The 17,052-nt window shown below is 58.4% G+C and overlaps 1 protein-coding gene across 7 annotated transcripts in view; it reads left to right on the forward strand.

Annotated features, from left to right (window-relative positions):
* The window catches only part of SHANK1 (SH3 and multiple ankyrin repeat domains 1), a 47,131-nt gene that overhangs the window by 5,510 nt on the left and 24,569 nt on the right, over positions 1-17,052 (forward strand). For 5 of the 7 annotated variants that reach the window (XR_009560068.1, XR_009560069.1, XM_060289103.1 and 2 more), the window contains 10 exons: positions 5-156; positions 1,839-2,006; positions 2,457-2,573; positions 7,522-7,599; positions 7,840-7,906; positions 8,157-8,487; positions 9,367-9,560; positions 13,328-13,441; positions 13,620-13,695; positions 14,162-14,188. Coding sequence is in view for 5 of the 7 variants with exons in the window: in XM_060289103.1 (XP_060145086.1) it covers positions 5-156; positions 1,839-2,006; positions 2,457-2,573; positions 7,522-7,599; positions 7,840-7,906; positions 8,157-8,487; positions 9,367-9,560; positions 13,328-13,441; positions 13,620-13,695; positions 14,162-14,188 (1,324 nt within the window). In the remaining 2 variants the exon portion in view is untranslated. The remainder of the gene's footprint in view (positions 1-4; positions 157-1,838; positions 2,007-2,456; positions 2,574-7,521; positions 7,600-7,839; positions 7,907-8,156; positions 8,488-9,366; positions 9,561-13,327; positions 13,442-13,619; positions 13,696-14,161; positions 14,189-17,052) is intronic. The other 2 variants (XM_060289105.1, XM_060289106.1) reach the window with 2 other exon arrangements.

The following is a 17,052-nucleotide window of genomic DNA, read 5'->3' on the forward strand; positions in this document are numbered from 1 at the left end:
CCAGAGACCCCCCTGACGCTGGCTGCCCAGACAGAAGGCTCTGTAGAGGTGATTCGAACCCTGTGCCTGGGCGGGGCCCACATCGACTTCCGGGCCCGGGATGGCATGACAGCGCTACACAAGGCCGCGTGTGCCCGTCACTGCCTCGCTCTCACGGTGAGGTGCTAGATCCTCCCGGGACCCTCCCCAGAGCTCAGAGGCGCCCCCAAATTACCATGCTTCTCGCCCAGACTGCACTGGGCCAATTGACCCAGACCCCTCCCCCACCTCTCCTCCATTGCTGCTACTCTGACTGAGTCCGACACCCTCCTGGGACCTCCAGGAGCGCCCACCCGCCCCAGCTCAGGGCTCATGACCAGCTGTAGTTGATGGTCACGTGGACCCTTGCCCTACACGCAGGTAGATCATGTTAATTTCCTGACACCCAGAACTTCTCCATTCCCTCTGACCCAGCTCTACACCAACACCTACCTCCGTCTCCCTGACCTGTAGGCTCTCCTGGTGGCCTTTAAAATGCAGAGTGAGCTCCCTGCTGTGCCCCCAGATACAGACCCTCCTCCATGCACACCCTGCAGACACAGCCCCTTCATCTGCCTCCTCCGGACCCTGGCCCTCAGCCCCTCCATCTACCCTTCCCAACCTACCGCCCACCCCCCAAACACACCCCCTTCTCTCACAGCCCCCTCCTCCAGTGCAGCGTCTAGAATGTGCCTTCCCAGATTGACAAACCTTGTAGACCCTCAAAATACATACACGGAGTCCGCTGGCCCGGTCTAATTTTAAAACGGGCTTCTTTTCCCCCCACCCAAGGGCACTTGATCCCTCTTCATACACAGGTCAGGCTAGACCGCCCCCAGAGCTCTCGATAAACACCAGGATTCATAGACGCTCCAGCTGAACGCAGCCTCTCCTGCTTCCTCCACCCCTTTCTTGAAGATCCCTGAACACCAGCCCCAGAGGTCTGCCTTGCAGCCCTGGAACCGACAGACCCTCTTTATGTGCACCCCTCCCCCAGACCCCACCCCTGCCCGCACCCACCCCTCCCCCCAGGCCTGCGCTGTCCAGCCCAGCAGCCACCAGCCACGTGGGGCTGTGTAGATGTCAACGGATTCAAATGCACTAAAATCAAAACTTGCGCTTCTCAGGCTTACTAGCCACGTGCAAGCACTCGGTAGCCCACACGCGGCTGCCATATTGGATCGTGCGCCTGTAGACTGTTGCCGTCACCGCAGGCGTTGCGAATGTTCTATGGGACAGTGCCACCGCAGACTCTCCCCACACAGGGCGTTCCTAACGTGCTCGATGCTGCCAGCCTTCCAGGCCCGGAGCTGTTACTTGAGCGGGCCCGCTCCCTGCCCCCGAGCCCCCAGCCCCTGCGAGGCTGGCCAAGTGGCTTTAAGCCAAGCTTGCCCCCTCCCAGACTTCCTTCTGTGCCCCGTCCTCAGGATCCCGGTCCTGATAACACCTCCCGCCCAGCCAGGGACCATCCTGCACCCAGACTCCGTTCTCTCATTTGTCCCCCGAACCAGCCTGTTGAGTAGGTGGGCACTGAGGCGTTAGGCTCCTTCAGTGGCTCCCCGAACGTTGTCGCCCATGGGGGAAGGTTGGGCAGGATTTCAGAGCGGGAGGGTCCTCTGGAGGCATCTTCCCAATCCCTTCATAGTTCACAGGGACGAGAGGCTCTGAGAGGGGAAGGGCCAGTATCAACGTCGCTCAAGGGCATCGTGGCAGAACCAGCTCTGGCATTGGCCAGTGTGGGTTACCCAGGACTCCCCTCCCCACTGGCCCTTCAGCATGAGCCAGTACGTGTCTGACTGTCTTCTTTTTTCCCTTCCTAGGCGCTCCTGGATCTTGGGGGTTCCCCCAACTACAAGGACCGCCGGGGGCTGACTCCTCTGTTCCATACGGCTATGGTGGGGGGCGACCCCCGCTGCTGTGAGCTGCTCCTGTACAACAGGGCCCAGCTGGGCATAGCTGATGAGAACGGCTGGCAGGAGATCCACCAGGTGCTCCTGACTCGGCCAGGAGGGGCTGGGGGCTGCATGGGTGGTTTGCTGGACCCTGAGGGGGCCAGAGATCAGGGACCCCGGTCCAAGGAGCTAGGGCTCCAGATGCTGGGGTCCTCACAGAGGGGAGGGGTGGGAGTAGCATGGTCCCCAAAGAGGAAAAGATGAGGGCGTCAACACCGGGACCCTAAAAGGGATGGCGTGGGACCTGGAAACCTCGATCCCTGAGATGAGTGGGGATGGCCTCTCGACCCTCCCGAGGAGCCAGCCCAGTGCCCTGGGCCTTGGAAGGACTTGCAAAGCTGGCGGCGTGAGTTCCTAAGCAGGAATGGGGTTGAAAGGAGAAGGGGAGGTGGATGTACAGCTTCCTGACCTCGAGGTGAAGGAGACAGACAGATGCCATGGCCAGGTGGGTCTGTTCCAGCCTCCTCCACTCCCAATCCTCTCCAGGCCTGCCAGAGGGGCCATTCTCAGCACCTGGAACACCTGCTCTTCTATGGGGCTGAGCCTGGAGCCCAGAACGCCTCGGGGAACACGGCCCTGCACATCTGCGCCCTCTACAATAAGGTCTGCCCTGCAGCACCCGCCCCGGGCCCTCCTCCTGACTCCAGCCTCCCAGCCTCCCCGTGCCCTCTGTTCTTTCACTATTTCATTCATTCATTCAGCAGATGTTTCCTGAACACCTTCCCTGTGTCAGGCTCAGGCCTGGGTGCTAAGGACACAGTAGTGATTAAGGCAGGCAGCCCCTCCATCAGGGACACACCCTGCCGTTATGATCCCGAGTGTTCGGAGGGCGGTCACCGGGAATCCAGGTCCCTGTGGGCGCCCACGGCTGGGCTTGGCCTTGGGGCTGGGGTGAAGGTGGCTCTCTGGAGGGCGTGCCATCAGTGCTGAGACGATGAGTTGGCCAAGCAGAAGAGGGCAGAAAGGGTGTTCCAGGCAGAGGGCGTAGCCTGTGCCAGAAAGCCAGAGGGGAGAGAGTCGGGATTGCTCCTGGAAGTGCAAGAAACTCCAAGGGTCCTATTGCTTTAATTTTTAATTTCTATTTTATATCGGAGTAGAGCAGACATTCAATGTTGTGTTAGTTTCAGGTGTACAGCAAAGTGATTCCGTTATCCGTAGACATGCATCCCTTCTTTTCCAAGTTCTTCGCCCATATAGGTTATTACAGAATATCGAGTAGAGCTCCCGTGCCATGCCGTAGGTCCTTGTTGATGAGCTGTTTTACATATAGTAGCGTGTATGTGTTAATCCCTGAGGGTCCTATTTCTAATGGGTCTCCAGCTGCCAGGGGAGCATCACCCACTGCAGGGGACAGGGGAAAGGCCAAACCACAACCCCTGAAGGGGACAAGAGTGTGTCGCAAGTTGTAGCAATTCAGGGCTGGGTGGACAGTCCGCAGTTCAGGAGTTGTGAGTGGAGGTGAACAGTAGAGAACTGGCGGGGGGTGGGGGGGTCTCGCGTACCCACTCCAGCTGTGATGTAGTGGCCAGCTGGGTTGGCAAGAGCCGAGGCTCTTAGCCTGCTCACCCCGGTCACTTTGCCACCTGTGCACCAGGCGATCCTGGGCAGGTCAGCCTCCCGTCTGGTGTCTCAGTCTCCCCACCTGCTTCCCAAGGCTCCTGCCCTTAGACGGTTGCTGCAGGGACTTCGGAGGCCAGGGCCTGGCATGCGTGGCTGATCCATCAGCCTCTTCCCCCTCCTCCAGGAAGTCTTCCAGAACAGCCCCAGTCCCTTCTGCCTCATCAGAACTTGCAGTGCCAGGACGTGGCAGGTAGCCACGTGCTGCCTTGTGGCAGCAAGCCGTCTGCTCTGCGCCCCGCAGAGGGAGAACTCAGAGTTTGTCAGATTGCCGTCACTTCCCCGCCCCCACCCCCCGCCAGTGACACGGGCCTCGTGTCCGGATTTTCTGACTCAATAGCCTGTGTGCAGGCCAGGATGCCCGAAACAAGTCCCGCCCCCTCTCTGAGGTTCCGTCCCGCTCTCAGAAATGGGAATACCGTCAGCTGATTGAAGGGGATGAAAGGTCATGTGTATTAAGTGCTCACCCCTAGAAGGCAGCTATAAAAATAATAATTATTATTATCATGATCATTGCCGTTATCAGTCAGGATCAGGTCAGGAGACAGAAACCATACCAGTAATCGGAACAGGGGAAATGTAGCAGGTATGTAGTTATACAGAGGGAACAGTTACTCTAAGCGGGTCAGATGAGCCAGCCACTTCCCCGCCTTGTGCTTCTCCTTTCTCATCTGTGAAATGGGTCCGTAACACCTACCTTGCAAAGGATCAAGGGTGTGAATGTTTTGCTTGCTCTCGGCTTGGTGCTTAGCAAATAGATGCTTGACAAACGCAAGTTCTTTTCCGACTTTCTCTCCCCTTGTCTTCCCTCCCAGACTTTAAGCTTCCCAAGGCCCAGAGCTGGGTCTGAAAGATTTCCTCAGTCTCTGCCCCTCTGGCCTCCTGGCATGCCCGTCTAGCCTCTGGTGGTGAAGATCAGGCCCATGTCCAGGCTGTGAGCTCTTCAGGGGGTAGGGCCTAAGTCTGATCAATCGCTGTCCCAAGGCCCCGGCATATAGTAGGCTTAGATGTCTCTTTGTTGAATGAATGAGTGAGTGAATGAATGATTGAATGAATGAGGGATCCGATGCCTTGATTTCCCCCAAGACCACGCACAGCACCCAACTCAGAACATTCAACAGGTATTTGCTTCGAGATAGAGTGAATGACTCCGTGAATGAATGAATGACTTGAAAGAATTGAATTTTGAATGACTCAACGCCACATCCTCCATCCTCATCCTTTCCAGGCACATTGCTTGAGCGCCTACTGTGTGCCCGCTTGTGAGATGCATCAGACACCGCACGGCGCCCGTCCTCGGGAAGGTGGGGGGAGTTCGCAGTCTGGTGAAGAGGCAGATGTGTAAACAAGTAGTTGCAATACAGTGAGATAAGTGCTAGCGCACCAGGAAATGTGAGGTTCTAGGAGTGTAGTGAACTGCTGGTTAAGCTGAAAGAGATGCTCTGGGCCTGTGCTAGGCAAGGTGGCAGTGGGGGCTGGCAGATATGCAAACACACACATGGCACTAATTTACAGTCTAGCTGGGGAGACAGCATGTGCACACATGGACACGCACACTCGCACTCACAAACACATCCAGAAAACGAACCAGGCTAACTTTGCTGTCCAATCGGAGGGCCGCTGGACTTGGGCAATCGGAGTTGTGCTTTCACAGGAGATAGATGAGCACTAAGATGAGAAGGCTTGGTTTGAGTCCTAGCTGCCCCACTGACTGGCTGTGTGACCTTGGCCATGGATTTGCCCTCTCTGAGCCTGTCCTGTAGGATGGACCCGTACAAGCATGCTTGATGGGTTTGTCACGTGAAGAGGGTGAGACCAAGCAGGTGTTTTGTGAATTCTGGTTAAATCAGCATCTTGGGGATCTGGAGTGGAGCTGAGCTGGGGGCCAGGTTGCATCTGGCCAGGCCAAGATGAAGGGAGAGGACATCCCCTCATCCAGCAAGTGTTTATCGAACGGCTCTTACGGGCCAAGCACTGTGCCAGGTGGTGGCGGACATTGTAGTGGGGGAGAGATGCTAGAGACGAATAACATAGAAATATAGTTTCAGGGCGGCAGTGTTATGAGAAGATGAGTTAATTCTGGCTTAGAAGAATGCCCGGCACATAGCAGGTATCATGTAAATTAAAATAAAGCCGGGAACCGGACAAGGGGTTATTTTCAACAGGATAGTCAGAGGGACCTTTTCTGAAGAAGCGGCATCTGAGCAAAAACATGAATCAAGTGGGAAAGGGAGAAAGTGAGCTGTACAGAGATCTAGGGGCAGAGAATTCCAAGCAGACGAAGCAGCAGGTGCAAAGGCCCTGGGGCAGGAGCGTGCTTGTCAGAGGAAGGAGGCCAGTGTGGCTGGAGCATGGGGAGCAGGGAAAAGTGGTAGAAGATGAAGTTGGTGAGGCTGGGGGGCGTGGAGGGGCAGGGCAGGCAGATCAGCAGGGGCCTCCTAGGCCAGGGCAAAGACATTGGGTCTGACCCACAGCGTGAGAGAGAGTGACATGTTGTGATTGACATCCCTTCCCCCACTGCCCGACCCTGGCCCCACTGCCCCCTTCCTTCTGCGTCTAGCAGAGTGTGTGATTAGAGCAAAGGCTTGGGACTCAGAAAAGGCTGGGTTCAAATCCGAGTGCTGGTCGTCACCTGCCACATGACCTTGAGCTCCTTTTGAAGCCTTAGTTTCCTCATCTGTAAAATGGGGACAATAATTTCCATCTCTTGGAATTGCTGGGCCCTTCGGTGGCTACCTCCTTGAAAGTGCTGAGCACCAGACAGGCAACATAGTCAGCCCTCCAGGAGGTTTGAATTGGTGGCTCTCAGACTGGATGCTTCTGCCTCCCAGGGGACATCTGGCAATGTCCGCAGACATCCTTGGTTGTCACGACTGGGGAGGGGAGTGCTACTGGCATCTAGTGGTAGAGCCCAGGGATGCTGCTCAAAGCCCTACGATGCGCAGGATGACACACACCACCACCACCCCCGCTACAGAGACTTGTCTGGGCCCTAAATACCACTAGTGCTGAAGATGAGAACCCCTGATTGGGAGGCTGGGGTTAGCAGATGCAAACTGCTATATATAAAATGGATAAACGACAAGGTCTTACTGTAGAGCACGGAGAACTATAGTCAGTCTCCTATGATAAACTATAATGGAAAAGAATAATTTTAAGAAAGGATATGTGTGTGTGCGTGTAACTGAACTGAATCACTTTGCTGTACAGCAGTAATTAACACAACATAGTAAATCAGCTATACTTCAATCAAATAATAATAATAATAAAAGCCCTGGACAGCGTTTAGGTTAGCGCTGTCCAATAGGCTATAACCTGAGTCACACGTGTAATTTTAAATGTCTCAGGAGCCACTTTTAAAAAAAGGAGTGAGAGGCCCGCGTACCGCAAAAAAAAAAAAAAAATAAAAATAAAAGGAAAAAAACAGGTGACGTTAATTTTAGTGCATGTTTTATTTAACCTAGTGTATCCAAACTATTATCCTTTCAATGTGTAATCCGCATAAAATTTTTTAGAGGCACGTCCCTGGCGGTCCAGTGGTTGAGACTTCGCCTTCCAATGCAGGGGGTGTGGGTTCGATCCCTGGTCTGGGAGCTAAGATCCCACATGCCTCGCGGCCAAGGAACCAAAACAGAAAACAGAAGCAATATTGTAACAAATTCAATAAGGACTTTTTAAAAAATGGAAAAAACATGTTGGAGATGTTTAAATTACGTTTTTCATGCCAAGTCCGTGAGGTCCGGTGTGTATATCGTATGCACGGGCACCTCTCAGTTTGGACCGGCCGCATTTAAAGGGCAAGCGGCGGCTGTCCGGGGCGGGACGGGTTTCCATCAGATGGTTCTGGAAGTTCTTAGCACAATGTCTGTGTCCACTCATGGTGACCTTAACTGTGTTTTTTTTTTCCCTTTCACCCTGTGCCCCTGACCATCAGGAGACGTGTGCTAGGATACTCCTCTACCGAGGAGCCGACAAGGATGTGAAGAATAACAGCGGCCAGACCCCCTTCCAGGTCTGGGGCTGTCGGGGCTGGTTGGGAGGGGGCATGAAGAACACAGCCGGGGTAGGGAAGGTGGGAGACTTTGGGGTGCTGGGAGGGAGGCACTTGGTCAGCGAGAGGAGGAAGGACGAAGTTACTGGGGTGAAGGTTTGGGGGGACAGCTGGCCAGAGATCTCACAGTGTTTCCTGTTTCCTCTCTCTCTCTGTCTCTTTCTCTCTCCTCCCTGGGCTCCCTGTACCCCCTCCCGCCAGGTGGCAGTGATTGCTGGGAACTTTGAACTTGGGGAGCTGATCCGAAACCATCGAGAACAGGACGTGGGTGAGTGAGCTAAGGGGAGAAGCTGTGGGCCTGGGGGTGCGTGGTGGGATTGGGGAGTCAGTGAACCTGATGTGGGGGCCGGGATGGGATCAAATACACCTGAGCAGCGGCAGGGGTGGGGTTCCAGGCAGCCCACTCTTTCTTATCTCTGTCTTTCTCCCCTCACGCTCCCCCCCCACCGTCTCTCACCCGCATGCCCTCCCCACCTGCCTCTGCCTCCCTCTGCCCTCCTGCCGCCATGCCCCCTCAGTGCCCTTCCAGGAGTCCCCCAAGTACGCAGCCCGGCGACGGGGACCCCCCGGCGTGGGGCTGACGGTGCCCCCCGCGCTGCTGCGGGCCAACAGCGATACCAGCATGGCCCTGCCTGACTGGATGGTGTTCGCCGCCCCGGGGACCTCGTCCGCCGGGGCCCCCGGCCCTACCTCAGGGCCCCAGGGCCAGCCGCAGCCCTCGGCCCCCAGCACCAAGCTCAGCAGTGGGACCCTCCGCAGTGCCAGCAGCCCCCGGGGCGCCCGGGCCCGCTCCCCATCCCGAGGGAGGCACCCCGAGGAGGCCAAGAGGCAGCCCCGTGGACGGCCCAGGTAGGGGAGGGCTCAGCCCTGCTCCCACAGACCCCATCCCAGCCAGATGCCCTCGTCAGAGCCACAGCTCCGCGCCCCACCCCGGGCCATCCCAGCTGCCTCCCTCCTGTCCCACACATGGCTGGTCCCCCACCCACCCACCTCACTGGTCCCAGCCCCAGACTACCAGACCCCTCTCCTAACCCTTGAGGCAGTGAGGGCACCGTGAGCCCCAGTCTTGCACCCAAGTCCAAGCGCACCAGCGTTTAGCTGAGCACCTGCTCCATGGGCCTGGGCGGGAGGTGCCCAAAAGACATGTTGGACAGACAGAAAGACGGGGCAAGGTGAGAGGAAGCCAAACAGAGAGGGGCTGGGCGAGGGGGTCAGGGAGGGGTCTCCAAGCTTGGAGATGAGACCAGAGGTGGGGAGGGTGGGCAGGGGGCGTCCTGGGGTAAAGAGGCCAGCCTGGCTAGAGGAGGACGGGAAGGGGGTGCGGTGGCTGGCCAGCCTGTCCTGAGGACGTGGGCGGGAGGGAGATCATGGCGGGTCAGGGATGGCAGGCAGAGGAGTTGGACTCAACCCAGGAGGAAGCCGGGAGTCGCTGAAGGCTCGTGAGCCAGGGATGACACAGTCAGAGCTCAGCTTCAGGAAGCTGCACCAGGCAGGGCATGCAGGACCGTGGGAGGGGACAGAGCCGGAAGCCAGGAGGCAGGAAGGAGGGCTGGAGCCGGGCTGGACCCCCCAGGTGCCCTCCTTCCCTGGGGCCGCCAGAGCTGGAAGAGGCACTCAGACCCCCTCCCGCTCGGATGCTCCACCTGCCCCGACCCAAGGACCCCTGTTCTCCCAGAGGTGCCCCCTCCCTCCACTCTCCCCTGCCTCTCACACCCTCTGTGTATGCAGCTCCAGCGGGACACCCCGGGAAGGGCCAGCTGGGGGCACCGGGGGCTCCGGGGGCCCCGGGGGCTCCCTGGGCAGCCGCGGGAGACGCCGGAAGCTCTACTCAGCGGTCCCCGGACGTTCCTTCATGGCTGTGAAGTCCTACCAGGCCCAAGCCGAGGGGGAGATCTCCCTAAGCAAGGGCGAGAAGATCAAAGGTAAAGGGGCAGCGCCCGGCGGGGCTGTGGACACGGGGCAGGCAGGCGAACTAAGCCTTCAGGAAGGGTCACTGACAAACAGGTCTCCAGCACCTAGAATGTCCAGTGAACGCCGGAGACCTCAGAGACACCTAGATGCCCCTTCCGCCTCGGAGGAGCATAGAGCGTAGCTGGGATGAGGCCATCAGGAGGCGGTGTCCAGGCAGGAAAGGGGTGATGAGCATTTGTGGGAAGCTGACGCCGGCGGGCAGGGCCGGAGCGCTTCCCCTGCGAGGTCCCATCTCGCTCACGATCGCCCTTCCAGGCAGCTGTCAGGAGCCCATCGTACAGTTGAAGGAGCAGAGCCTCGCGTGGGTGACATGACTTGCCTGAGGTCCCCAAGCTGAGCCCAGGGTCTTTCCCGCTATCGTGTTTGGAGAGAGAGGTCACGCCGCCTCGACTCTGCCTCCTGCCTCTGCCAGGAGTTCTCACCTGAGACACGGGGTGGTGCCTAGCTCCCCGTGCTCTGATGAGACGGCCAGTGTGCGCAGCCCGGTCCGTGCTGAGGGCTCCCTAAATAGCGGCTGCTGTCATGGGCGTTTGCCTCTCTTCGGTTTTCCTGTCTTCATCTGTAAAACCATGCCGGTATCCCCCACGTGCAGACTTCGCCCCTCGCAGGGCCGTGGACGCATGTTCTTGGACAGAGTGGTGCTTTGGAGACAGGAAGTGCCCTGCAGTAGTTAATTCGAGATGGGGAAGCAATTCTTTGCCCGATTCTAGGCTTGCAGAGGAGACAAGTAGCGTAGTGGTTGAGAGCCAGGCTGATCGGGTTCAAATCCCAGCTCCACCACTTCTTAGCGGGGCGACCTCAGGTGAGTGACTTCTCTGGGCCTCAGTTTCCTTGTCTGTACAATGGGAGGATTAGAGTCAGTTCTTGTAAAGCCCTTAGAACAATGATTCTCACATAACGAGCGCCAGCTGTCATTACCATAAGCGACCCCCACTACGGGCACTTAGAAGAGAGAGACCCTGGGCACCGAGGAAGCTGGGGGAGGGGGGTGTCCTCCCAAAGGAGACAGAGTTTTAAGTGGGCCCTGAAGCATGTGCGGGGATCAGAGTATCAGGCAGGTTGTGTAACTGCATCTCTTTCGTAGTCTGTCTCCCTATCGCCTGAGTTCCCGAAGACAAGGTCACATGTCACCAGGGGTGGGGTCACCAGGGCCCAGTTTTGTGACCCAGCACACAGGAAGCCTCAGTGCACACCTGCTGAGTGAAGGGATGAATGGATGAATGACCAAATGCCCGAGTTAACTGTGGGGGGGGCAGGGGCAGTGCCTCTGGAGGCACCGAGCCTGGGGAGCGAGTGTATGGGTGTGTGTATTTGTGTGTGGGTGGGTGGGTCTGAGGGTGGGGTCAGGTCTGTGCTTTGAAGGATGCAAAAGAAGAAAGGGAAGCTGAGGCCAAGTGTGAGGGACCTTTGCACAGGCAGAGGGCCATGGGCTGTATCTTCCATGTGTCTTTCTGAATGTCAAGCCCAGCAATTCTACACACTTCCCTGTTTTCATATCCTTTCCATTCATTAAAAGATGCTTAATTGCCTCAAAGCACAGCCACATCCACAATGTCACTGAGCTTTGCCGCAGCCCGACAAGGTAGCAGGTTCCCTCTGCTCTCAGGACCAAAGCCTAGCGCCTTAGCCTGGCCTGCGAACCCCTCCTCTGCCCGCCCACCAACCTCACCTCTTCCTACTCTTTCTTTCACCCACAGGGTTCCAGGGACCACATCCTCCTCTCCATTCCTCAGATGCCCCAAGTCCTTTTTTTTTTTCAGTTTATTTATTTTATTTATTATTTATTTTTGGCTGTGTTGGGTCTTTGTTGCTACACACAGGCTTTCTCTAGTTGCAGCGAGCAGGGGACACTCTTCGCCGAGGTGCGCGGGCTTCTCACTGCGGTGGCCTCTCTTGTTGCGGAGCACGAGCTCTAGGTGCGCGGGCTTCAGTAGTTGTGGCGTGCAGGCTCAGTAGTTGCGGCTCGCGGGTTCTAGAGTGCAGGCTCAGTAGTTGTGGTGCACGGGCTTAGCTGCTCCGAGGCATGTGGGATCTTCCCAGACCAGGGCTCGAAACCGTGTCCTCTGCATTGGCAGGCGGACTCTCAACCACTGCGCCACCAGGGAAGTCCCCCAAGTCCTTTTCCACAACGAACCCTTTGCACATGCTGTTACTTCTGCCTGGAAAACCTTTCCTTCCTCTCATTGCCTCCTCCACTCCTAGCATCCTTCAGGTCTCAGCCTATATGTCACATCCTCTGAGACACCTTCGTGGTCCCCCTTTGCCGTCGGATTTATATACTCCCATCTGGCCTTTCTCCAAATACCCTTTCCTTTGTCCCTCAAGCGTCGACCTCAATTTCCAATCATGGGGTCACTTGGAGAGTTATACCTCTAATGACTGCCAGTCTGGAAGCTCCGTGAGGGCAGGAACCACATTTAGTGTGTCCAACAGCCCCACCCAGTTCCTAGCTGACTGGCACTAAATACGTATTTGTTCAGTGAACAAATGATTGATTCCAAGACCACCCAGCCAGACGTGGCAGAGCTAGCCCAGAACCCAGACGCCTTGACGCACATCTCCTGGTCCCTTCCATGACCTTGAGCATCTCCTCCATGTGGTTTCCCCAGACCCTCTCAGAGGAGGTGTTTTGTGCAGGGAAAAGCGTCAGATGGCCCCAACCCCAATCCTAGCGTGGCTTGAGCCATCCCTGGGCAAGAGGTCGTTATGCTCTAGCTTCAAGTTCATCTTTGAAGTGGGAAATCAGTTGTTACCTAGCAGGTAGGTGTAAGGATGAAGTGAGCAAAGGATGTGAAGGGCCGAGTGGGAACAGAGCTGTGAAAGATGCTGGAGAGACGGATGACTTCGGGCTTGTTGCTGTCGCCCTCATCATCATAGAAACAGCAGCAGCGAAGTGCTGGAACAGAGAGGTAGCAAAACATGAATGACTAAAAATATCCGCTCTGGAAACAGCGCCGTGTTCAAATCCAGGCTCTGTCGACTGCACGCTGCAGAACCTTGAGCAGTTGACCTCAGCTCTCTGAGTCTCAGTTTCTCCACCAGTAAAATGGGGTGAATGAAAGTGTTCCCCCCCACACTTAGGCTCCTGGCCCCGAGTGAGAGCTGGATAAACATTAGCTGCCCCTGCTGCCCATCTTTGCTGTCGGTCAACGTGTGCTTGATGGTTAAGGGGTGAGGGTGGCAGGAAGTGGCCTCCAGTAACGAGCGGTGGACAGAAGGAAAGAGGTGACTCTACTGTCCCTTCTAGAGCCAGGGGAAGCAAAGAGAAATGGAAGGAGGGGTCTGGGAACAGATGACAGAAGATTAAGTGGCAAGGAGGCTGCAGGAGGCGGCAGGGGCAGTGATGGGGGTGTAGAACTTGACCTAGGAGCCGAGGAGGGTTTAGGGAAATTTTGGAATAACTGAGTTGTGACTGGTCACCAGGGGAGATGAGAACCAGTTGTGGACGTGTCCCTAGCCTCCAAGGATGACGTCATGGGACACAGCCCTTTCCCCAGTGCCATTTTGATGTCCCCACTGGGTCCAGGAAGCTAGTATGCAGAAGCGACATGATTTGCATCTCCCCCTTCCTTGGACATTTATTAAGGATGCCCTTGGGCCAGGTTCTGTGCTAGGTGCTGAGAGTTCTGGAAATGCTGTGCATCAAGTGTTGGGAGCGGGTGGGGGTGTGGGCAGCACAGAAATGAGAAATGTTTCTATGTCCCTGCTCCCCATCTAGTGCTTAGCATCGGGGAAGGAGGCTTCTGGGAAGGCCAGGTCAAAGGTCGCATCGGCTGGTTCCCCTCTGACTGCCTGGAAGAGGTGGCCAACCGCTCCCAGGAGGCAAAGCAAGGTAACGAGGAACCCCCAATTGTCCCCGATTTACTCTAGGTTCTCATGTCCCTTCCCTTCCCCCTCCTGATGGGGGTGGGGTGCTGGGAGGTAGATGGGAAGGCTTGGGCCAGGACCCCAGGGGGTGGGCCCATGGTTTCCAGAGTGCAGGTCCAAGGTCATCCTTTGTCCCCCTGCAGAAAGCCGAAGTGACAAGGCAAAGAGACTATTCCGGCATTATACCGTGGGCTCCTACGACAGCTTTGATGCCCCAAGGTAAATGTCCTTACACCCTCGGGCGCCCCCCCAACCCCCACTCCCTTACACTCCCCCTTTTAAATAGTTCCACCGCCTCGAAGCCCCCTTTCTCATCTGTTCCCTCTGAAGTTTGATCCAGGGGTGGGAGAAGGCAGACTTAGCTTCAGACTACATAGCCCAATCCCAAACCGTCCCTGGCAGCCACCGAGACTGCCCAGCTCTGGTGTAGCCAGAGACCAATGAAATGGATCGGGGCGAGGTGGGGACGCCTGGGGGGCTAGGGAGCTCGTGTGTATGGCTGGCTGGAGGCTCTGGTCTCCTTTATGTGCCACATCTCTGTGCAGTCCTGTGCAGCAGAAGTGTCTGCATCCTGTGCTGGCGTAGGGAGGGGGGCGGGCAGAGCTGGGCCAGGCGGGGTGGGGGCGGGGAGAAGGCACACTGACACCTTTCCCCTCCCTGGCTGCTGGCTGACTTGCTTCTGAAGCTTAATGGATGGGATTGGCCCAGGGAGGTGAGAGGGGAGGGGAAGGGGGGGTGGGGTTAGGAACGGGAAGGAAGGGGTGCCTGGGGGTTGTGTGGATGTGTGTGTGCACCACCGGAGCTGAAGTTTCCCTGTGAGTGAACGTCTTACACAGACGAGCATCCTTGTACGGATTCCCCAAGTGTGTTCTTGCCCGTGTGTCTCTGTAGGTGTGCATGACACGTGTCTGTGTGCATGTGTGGCTGGAGGCCCCTAGATGTCTAGCCTTGCACATATGCCCGTGACAGCGAGAGGGTCTGTCCTGCTCTGTATAGATGGGCGCGTTTGTGGCTGTCATTTACGGGGGCACGATTGTGGCTAATCGTGCGGCTGGCTCTGCACATCTCCCTGAATCTGTGTGTCTGAGAATGAGGGCCAGTGTTTCCAGCAATGTCCTGCTTACCACATGTGGACAGGGGGCTCTCTGCACATGCCTGTCCCTCTTCATGCATGTCACTGTGTGTGCGCATTAACAGATAAAGTCGTGTGCATGCATTTGCACCTGTCTGATCTGGAATTCAGGACCTGGGGTGTTGGGGGAGGGGAGGGCAGAAGAGGGGAGGACTCCAGGGCTTGAGCTTCCAGAAGGGCAAGGCTGTGGGGGAGGGATGGTCGTAACTGGGCATCTGAAAGATGAATCCTCCCCTCCCCCACCCCTCCCCCTAATCCAGGGAAGGGTCTCCTTGTTCATAGCATCCTTCCATTAAATGTGTCCAAACCTATGTGTCTGTGTTCTGGCCAGTGGGGATGGATGTTGGGGGGGAGGGAGAAATGACAATATGAGAAGAGAGGGCGGGACTGGGGTCCCACCCTGCGCCCCAAGTGTCCGAGGCGCTTGACCATTGTGCGTGTTCGCCTGGCACGTCTCCGGCTCTGGGCACTGGGTGAGTATCGAGGTCCCCACCCCACCCGGAGTCTCCCATCAGCCTCTGCTTCTTGTCTCTGTCAGTGTCTCTCTGGGTCTCCTCCTGGCTTCGGTTTGGGGGTCGCTTGCTCTACAGCTGGATGGGGGGTGGTCCCTCTTGCCCTCAGCTACTTCCTTCTCCTCTCTCTAGCTCTGTCTCGTCAAGTGCATTTTCTTCTCTCTCCTCCACTCTCGTGCCCGCTGGCATGTGCTGCTGTGTTTGCGGCGTGTCTGAGCTTCTCCTTCTCCTGCCTCCCCCCCTGCTCTCCGGCCCCCTGTCTGGGGTGCCCTGGCCTGTGTTGTGACCCCGCGTCCCAGCTGGAGCTGTACAGTCCTCCTAGCCTGTGCTGCCCTCTCTCCTCTCCCTGGGGGTCTGCGGCTCTCGTGTGAGCCGTGGACTGTGGATGTCCCTCCGCCTGGACTTCTTTGGGGGGAGGGGTGTCTCTCACTGCTCTGGCGCCCAGTCTGAACGTCCTGGCCTTCCCTTTCCGGCCCTTCCAGACTGTGTTGGGGTGCACTGTGTGTCTGTCTGCGGTGGGGGGCTGTGTGTCCCCTCCTGGAGTCCCCCTCACCGTGTTGTCCCTGCTTGGGAAGTGGGGCTTGGTCCGCGCGTCCCTGCACGCGGTTGCGAGGCATCTTGTGTGATGTTGTGCGTCCCTCTCCCCCCTCTCCCTCGCTCTGCACCTGCGCGGGAGGGCTCTGGAGGGGGGAGGGTTAAGGGGGAGGGCCAGACCGGAAGTGCCTCCCCCTTCTCCTCCCCCCCGCGCCTCGCCCCTCCCCCTTCTCCCGCCAAGGGGGCCCCCACGTTCCCCTCCCCCCTGCCCGGCCCCCTCCACCGCCCGGCGCAGGACGGCAAGGGGTTAAGCCTCGCGCCCGCCGCCCGCCTCCGGAGCTGTCCGCGGTGCTGAAGCCGGCGCCGTCCGCGGTCCTCTCGCTCCCGCCGCGGCCCGACCCCGCGCCCCGCGCCCCCGCGCCCCCCGGCATGTGAGCCCCCGGCCCTGCCCTCCCTCCCGCGGGAGGGTGCGCGCCCCCTCCCCTCCCCCCTCTCGGCGCGGGTCAGCATGAGGCGGGGCCTGGGGGCCCGGACACGGGGGTTCGGCCGAGCGGGGACGGGGACGCGGCGGCGGCGGCGGCGGCGGGGGCGGCCGGCACCGGGACCGGGCCCGGGGCCGGGGCCGCGGCGGCGATGGCTTTGTCTGCGGGCGGCGGCGCCGGGGGTCTCGGGGGCCGCCCCGGTGGGGGCTCCCTGCCGCAGCCGCCCCCCGCGCTCTCCTCCAGCTGGCCGGCCCTGGGGCCCCGGCGGCGCAGCGTCTGGTATATCTACAGGTAACGGAGCGCGCCGCCCCTTTTCTCCGCGGCCCGACCAGGAGGCCCCAGCCCGCTGTGACGACCCTCCCCCAGCCGCTAATCCCCCATCCCTGGGACTCCTCCCCCGCCCCCAAGCCGCCCCCTCCGCCCTTCTCCCCTAACCTTCTCTCAGCACTAAAGCCTTTCCGGCCCCCTTGTCTCTACCCTTCTTTTTCTCATCCCCCTCCCTGGGCCTCTCTCCCCGAGCACCCCGCAACACACACACACACACACACACACACACACACACACACACACACACTCTCCAGGCCCCTCGCAGGCCCTTCCAGGCCCCCTTCAGCTCTTCCTCCAAGACCTTCCTCCAAGGGAGGCCCTCCAAACGGACTCCACTCCGGGTTTCGGGCCCCACTTGTCCTTCCTGCCACCCTTAGCGCCCCCATTCTGGAGCCCTCCGCTCAGGCACCTACACCCCAGGCCCGCGTTTCTCTGATTCCTGTATCCCCACACCCCTTCAAGGAGTTGGCAAGTCCCCCCATTCATACCCCTCTCTCCCATTCACAGTCATTCCCCCCCCCATCACACACGCATCCCGCCCCCGGCCTCCCCTCCCCTCCCCTCCTCTTTTTCCGCTGCGTGTCACTGT

The sequence above is a fragment of the Globicephala melas genome, chromosome 19, assembly GCF_963455315.2.
Source record: "Globicephala melas chromosome 19, mGloMel1.2, whole genome shotgun sequence".
Classification (NCBI taxonomy): domain Eukaryota; kingdom Metazoa; phylum Chordata; class Mammalia; order Artiodactyla; family Delphinidae; genus Globicephala; species Globicephala melas.